This window comes from Tachypleus tridentatus, chromosome 7 (genome assembly GCF_004210375.1).
Source record: "Tachypleus tridentatus isolate NWPU-2018 chromosome 7, ASM421037v1, whole genome shotgun sequence".
Taxonomy (NCBI): domain Eukaryota; kingdom Metazoa; phylum Arthropoda; class Merostomata; order Xiphosura; family Limulidae; genus Tachypleus; species Tachypleus tridentatus.
In genome coordinates this window covers 165,368,589-165,375,908 of record NC_134831.1, presented here as the reverse complement: position 1 = coordinate 165,375,908, position 7,320 = coordinate 165,368,589, and the positions used below count along the sequence as shown (strand labels likewise).

The window sequence follows — 7,320 nt, the reverse complement described above, 5'->3', positions numbered from 1 at the left end:
AACTGTTATATTTTATTGAAAACTTGGAATTTTTTTATGGCAATATTTTACAAAATAAATACAATGGCAAAAACTAGCTAGAGCCAAAAATGTAAATTTATATAACCATGATACACATACACCCCTAAGAGCCAAACTGGAATATTGGGATGTTATCATACAACCTGGAGAATTATTTTAAAACATCTAGAATGTTTAGAAGTTGAAGAACATACACTGAGAACAAAATAATGCCTTGGAAGTTAACAGCTGGTGAGTGCCATCAAACTGGCAAATAGAATAGCCCTGCAAGTTTTAAAAATTTCACAAAAAGCACTTGCCAACAATAAATGAAATAAGTGAAGAGAGAGAATTTACTTGTTCTTCACCTGTTGACCTTGTCTTTAGTCTCGTTGGACAGTCCCCTTATCCAATAAGGTAGAATTCACTGCAGAAGAGGGGTAACCTAAAGTAAAACAATTTGTTGGTATCTGTTTCAAAGTTTACATGAACAAGTGTAAACAAGGCACCTAACTGCAAAGTTTTTATACTCCTATCAGGAATATATAGAAACCACTCCTCAACATTTAGTTTGGGATCAAGCATAATGTATTATATTGACTTGATTGTCCCTGGTGTCTTTAGTGCCTTCTAGAAGAATTCACCCACTTTGGAATTTGTTGACATCAAATTTTTCATTAAGGAAAGAACAGGCTTGGGAGTTATTCATTCAATGAGATATCTTTTGGTTCTTGACAAGCAAACGTATTCATCATTCTACAGTTGTGGAAAGTTCAAAATAATGATCTGTAAAATACTTGTAATAAATCTTTCCCTCTCCCCCCCAAAACAAAACACACAAAATTTCCGAAAGCAACAAGGCATACAGTAAGTCAGCCAGCTTAAAAACAGAAAACTAATTTATTGAATGTAAACTTTGTGAAAAATAAAAGTTGATTGTGAAATTCTTAGATATAAAATACAAACAAAATTCAAAGCATTTAATGTGCATTTGGAATGAATTTATCATTGTACTTTGTTTTAACAAAATTATAGGATTCGAAATATAAAACCTAAAAGGATAGAAAGTAAAATAATGAGTTGGTTATACTTGCCAGTCTTTTATTTTTACTTCTTACATGGAAACTTAGAAGTAATTTTCTTTTTATGACAGTACTTTAAACCATCTATACAGATAATTTAAAAAAGTTGTGCAGGCACATTGCTAAAAGTTACCCATTAGGGAAATTATATTCACACTTAAATGTGCAATCTTAAATCTTGATCATGTGATGGAGGAATATTTTCAAATCACATTGTTGTAATGATGTGCTCTGTTACACAGAATGTTTGACAAATATCGTTATAGTTGTGCTTCAGTGTAACCTTTTGTCGTCAATATTGTTTGATTTTATTACATCACTTGGCCAGTAAAACGTTACTAGGTGTTCCGTAGACAAGGACATATATTTTGAATGAGTCTGTATTATAAATTGAATTAAATTAGATAGTCAGAAGGAAGATTGTGAAGGTATTTGTTGTCAACAGGGTCAAACAATTTACTTACGTTTACGTAACATTGTGGCCACTAGGCTTCCAGAGAGAGAGGGAACTATTAATACTCACTTGGAAAGTAAAACTGTCAAATTAAATTACATCTGGCATCCCATTAGAGAATTATGAAGAAACCTGGCTAACTATACGAGAATATTTCTTTACTAGGTTGAGAACTGGATATTGCTGATGAAGCAATAGCAGAAAGGAGCCAAGAAGAAAATACCAATGACATTTCCATTGCAAAAAGGAGTTGTTTGACATGCATCTGGGAGCTGCTGTTGTCGTGTGATTAAATGACCATAAGCTGCCTAAGACATAACCTTTGTGTTTGAAACAAAAATGACTTTTCTGAGTCTTGCTTTTGGATTTCAGATGATTGTTACTTTGGGAGTTCAATCTTCACTAAACACATAAGAAACCTGTCTTTCCACGATCATTTGATGGCAAAACAGATGGTTCCACTGCTTTCAACTATCTGAGAGCACTAGAGTCACTGAGGTATTAACAGTTCTTGTTAGAAACCAGTCACAAATCCCTTTACAAACACAGGATCATTTTGATAGTTTTGATCTATCCCAAGGTAAGAAAAGTAAGTAATTCATATAAATCATCACCTGGAGCAGTTAATTACTTCTCTAAAAACTGGAGTGAATATGAACAGAGACTTCCATTCTTCCATTGTTTCAGCAGAAAAAAAGGATTCCTCACAAGTACACTGAAATCACAGATGAGGATAATATGGTGAATTATATGAATATTGGTAGATAATTTCTACATATTGGCTGAAACTGATATGTTAGCACATCTCTGTGGACCAGTATGTTACAGTTCTTAGAGACCTACTGAAAGATAATGCAGAGAAACGAAACCAATCCAAATGTGCAGGTCTAAGTGGCCTATGAAAGATGATTGTTTAAAAGGTAACCAGAATACTAACTGTAATATTATAAGTAGTAAATAGTGATGGATGTTGGTACATACAAACTAGACCAGTCCCAATGTAATATCTTTCTTTGTGACCAGTGAAGGGTGTTGGTACAGACATAACCGAACAGTCTCATACTCTCAGTATAGGATCATTTCAGTATTAAAGACTGTGACTTTGTGGGTAACATTACACTTCCCATGAACCTAAACATGCTGTCAATGTAGCTGATGGACGTTTGTTGTAGCAATCGCAAGAATCTTGGTTACATCAAAATAGTGCTGTGTGACACCTGAAATCAAAACTTTATCAACCACTGGGGAGATTACGGTAGAAAAAGAAATGCCGATGTACTTTTTCCTGTGCATTTATGCCAATTCACGATCGTATGAAAGTCTCTCAAGCCCAGCTGGATTACATGCATTATGGACACGTTTGTGAACATCACATGGACGAACTGTGGGATGTTTGGCGCAAAATCTGTGAGCGCCCTTACACCGATAATTGGTGCAATTGTTGAACACTGAATGTTTCAAGTAATTGTTCTTAAGGTTATCCTATTTTAAATTGTATAGCTACTAATTCACTTAAGTGAAGGCCAGGTGGTTAGGTTGGTCGATTCGTAATATAAGGATCGCGAGTTCGAATCCCCATCACATCAAACATGCACGCCCTTTCAGCCGTAGGGGCGTTATAATGTTACGGTCAATCCCACTGTTCGTTTGAAAAAGAGTGACCCAAGAGTTTGCGGTGGATGGTGATGACTAGTTACCTTCACTCTAGTTTTACACTGCAACATTAGGGGCGGCTAGCGAAGATAGCCCTCGGGCAGCTTTGCGCGAAATTCGAATCAAACTTAAATGAGATAACATTTTTCATTAAATACACGCGCATCCCAGATTATGGATTATTTGTAGTGCTGATGGTATTTTCGGTAAGATAACAAGTGATGTGAAACGTATAACATTAAAGAAATAGTGAAGAAAAAACACGTAGATTTCACGTGTTATTTCAGAGGACACAATCCGTGTAACACATTTTGGATGAGTAAATGACAGAATGAAACCAACTAAAAGTTTTATTTATTGTAAATCTAGACGTTTTGAGATGTTCAAGGCTTTATCCATTTACTAGGTTGGTACCATGAATTACGAGATAATCCATTCTCAATTAATCAAGCAATCACATAAGTTCATTCTTCTGTACTTGGCTAACATAAATTTCTCATTTCTACTCATTTACACCTATTGGTCAATTTGAAACCCAAGGTTTGTGAACATCCCGATTCTTTTAAGAGACTGAAATGGTTTCACATCGAAATAACTGCCAAGGAAAAATAGACATTTTGAGGAACAACATTATAGATAGCAACAAAAAGATCCGAGATTGGTTCCCAATATATTTTATTTTGAGATGAATGGATCACTGCTAGACTTGTCAGAAACCTACACACAAAGCAGCTATTTGCTTAACAACTAAAATAACTTACATGGAATTCACCATTTAACCCTTTAAACTATTAAATAATGGTCTCTCCAGAAGAATTGGACGAAACTATAGTTGTTGCTTTTTATGACTGGCCATATGACCAACACTTGAAGCGAAAATATACCGGCCTACTTTAATTTTTTTATACACTGTCACTACATTTCTATATAAAATAATGCATAGCAAGTTGTTATACTAAAGTGTCTTCACTTTCATTACTTAATAACATAGAACAAAAATAGATATCAGAGTGGTTCATTTGATGTTTGTTTGTGGATAATTACACGTTTGATATTAATTTTGCTCTTTGAAGAATTGCACTTTAACAAGTTTTTAATCTTGCAGAGATCAGATTACACAGTACATATTTGATCTCTGGTTCTCTGCGTGAATATACGTTTAGAACGTCGCGTGATCTGATATGAACAGTGGAGGGTGGGATGCAACAAAAGTTTACACATCAAAAGTTTCATACTTGTAATTAAGAGAAATTCCATAATTAAATAAATCAATATTTTCTAAAAGCAGTGAACAATGGCGAGAATTGTTTGACCTTTTAAGTTTAATTGTCAAGGTAATCACAAAACATAAAATTAACCCACCAAAACTATATATGTGTGCAACACAGTTTTAAACCGCATCCACCAAACAAACTCACAGATAACCGACCGTCTAGTTAGACTCGCTGAATCCGTAAGACACCTTTATGCACTTCCCTATGTTTTATCAATATAAAGAAAACATTCGACATTCTTCTGGCCTAATAATCTGAAATTCCATACGTCAGAAATGGAATTAGTGGCCAGTATTATTTACTGGGTGTCCAACTTTCTGCAAAATAGGTAATGTAAAAGGAATATTTTATTTCGGAGGTAGGCGTCCCACAGGAATAAGTTGCTAGTCCTGTTCTATTTATCAAGTGCTTTAACAACATGCTCCGAAATGATCAAAGTCGTGAGTATTCGTCGAAGTTCGCAGGCGACGAATTTTGTAAAAGTTCTCCCACTTCTTCTGTCTCAGCTACAAATATCCAACCTCAATTAGATAGAATGACAAAACACTGTCAAAAATATCAAATTAAAATCAACGTACCAAAAACACGTTTGCTCGTTTTCGTAAAGTTAACTAACCACAAAATAGACCTGCCATTACTGTAAATGAATGGAGCACTTCAAGAAAAACCATCAGCTAAATTCCTAAGTCTAACTTATAACAAACTTAACATATTGTGAACGCCTAAACAATATTGCCTTGCTGTTTCCTCGATCTTTAGAATCTGGTACGCAATAAAGAAAACCTTGATATCTTAAAATGTAAACTTTAACGTAATGCCAGATACCTGTTGTCAGAATTGGGTGTGAATTTAAGATAGTTTTAGATCTAGAAAATACCTGGTTGAGATTTTACAAGAAGTAGAAGATATGTAGATTAGTTTCTATCAAAAATAAGAAACTTATGCAGAGACAGACATTCCAAGAACTTCATGAAAATTAGGGAAACCTGAAAGCAAAGTACTAGTTGTACTATGTGGCTCTGGCCCGGCATGGCCAGGTGTGTTATGGCTTTCGACTCGTAAGCTGAGGGTCTCGGGTTCGAATTCCCGACGCACCAAACATGCTCGCCTTTTCAGCCGTTGGGGCGTTATAATGTTACGGTCAATCTCACTATCCGTTGGTAAAAGAGTAGCCCAAGAGTTGGCGGTGGGTGGTAATGACTAGCTGCCTGCCTTCTAGCCTTACACTGCTAAATTAGGGACGGCTAGCGCAGATAGCCCTCGTGTAGCTTTGCGCGAAATTCAAAAACAAACCTATGTGGCTGTTAGGCCGTATATTATTGTATTTGAACTTTAGAAAACACAGCTAACGTCTGTCTAACTTCTGTTAAAGTTTGCCTTCACCTGAATTTAATTACGTAGTGGTTTATTTCATCTCTCGTGTATTTGTATCACCAACAAATACATAAAACACATACAACAGAGAATGAAGTTGCACAAGAGCAAAGAATTAAGCCTTGTCCGCTTCTAAAGGAGGAAAAGTTGAAAGCTTTATATTTGTTTTCGTTATACAATTTTTTAACTTTTTTGTAATTCGTGTTTATCTTGCTCAGGTGTAATTCTTTATTATTTACATTATTATTATTATTAAAGTAGCGATGGGTTTGTTGTAGAATATTGATTTCGAGGGTAATATAATTCTTAATTATCATTTTCCATAGGTGAATTATGATCAAGTGGTCTCTGGAATAGGTTTTTGCGATGAGATACAGAATAATAATGACATTGATGTGAACATAGATGAAGATAATATTACAGAGTATAAAATTAATAAAGCCATGGGGGAGATAGAGAATAATAAAGCTCCTGGATATGATAATTTAAAATTGTCTATAATCAAAAAAGTATATTTTGCTAATAAAAATTAACTAGCTGTTTAAAAAATACGTAACGTAACCATGAGGTAGATTACATATACGTCTATAATTGAAAAAGACAACCGACTGTTAGATTGTTGCTATCTAGTGACAGGTCAGAACAATAAATATTTATTTTGAGAAAACGGTGTTAAGTATTGTACATTTCAGAATGTATGAAATAATTCAGTAGAAGGTTTAATACATATGGAGATATTCATGTTACTTTTGTGGATATATTATAATTTTCACATATTAATATGTTCTGTAATGCAGTGGCAACAGATTTAGTGTAAAATCATTTTTATATACCCTTAGGTGGGTGTGAAAGAATTATTTTACATTTCTAAATAGGCACAAGTTTAATTGTGCATTTCTAGATGGGTGCAAGTTATATATTTGTTTTTAATTTGTAGATGGGGTTCAAGATAGTTATGTTAACCCTTGGAATTCTGAGCGCCATATTAGTACCTATGTTTTGGCCTAATCTCCAACCTCCAGTTCTGCCAGACAAGTGGTAGCGCCGAGGAAAATTGCTCATTGATATTTAGTTGTATTTCGTTTCATAATTCTTCAATATTTTAATGGTTGTCAGTCTTTTTTTTTCAACCCTGTAAAGTAATGTTGTCAAGCAATAACTTTTAAACAAATTAAGTTTCTTATGATTTATACAGAACAACCCTTTTCTTTGTTTATATTATTTCGAATGTTGTCTTTCCCGTTTTCAAATATCTAAAACTAAGAAAATTTAACCAAAAATATTTTATATTCTGCAGTTTTTATTTTTAATGTAAACATTTATTATAAAACTGATAGTTATACCTAACAGCCGCAAAATTTCCAAAAGATGGGACTGTTGTCAGACCGTTCCGCGTCAACGTGTTGAATGAGACTCTACGAGACTTAAATTATCGATTGGACAAAAGTCAACTTCACAATCCTTTAGACAACATTCAATTCCA

The 7,320-nt window shown here is 34.2% G+C and overlaps 2 protein-coding genes across 4 annotated transcripts in view; one reads left to right on the top strand and one right to left on the bottom strand.

Annotated features, from left to right (window-relative positions):
- LOC143257124 (protein argonaute-2-like) overlaps nt 1-7,320 on the top strand; it is a 64,973-nt gene that overhangs the window by 53,324 nt on the left and 4,329 nt on the right. The gene's annotated exons all lie outside the window — the stretch shown is intronic.
- LOC143257125 (kynureninase-like) overlaps nt 79-7,320 on the bottom strand; it is a 55,738-nt gene continuing 48,496 nt past the window's right edge. The window contains exon 13 of one of the 2 annotated variants that reach the window (XM_076515398.1): nt 79-445. In XM_076515398.1, coding sequence (XP_076371513.1) covers nt 425-445 — 21 coding nt within the window. In that variant the 3' untranslated portion in view covers nt 79-424. Of the gene's footprint in view, nt 446-465; nt 757-7,320 lie in introns of those variants that run through there. The other variant, XM_076515395.1, reaches the window with a different exon arrangement.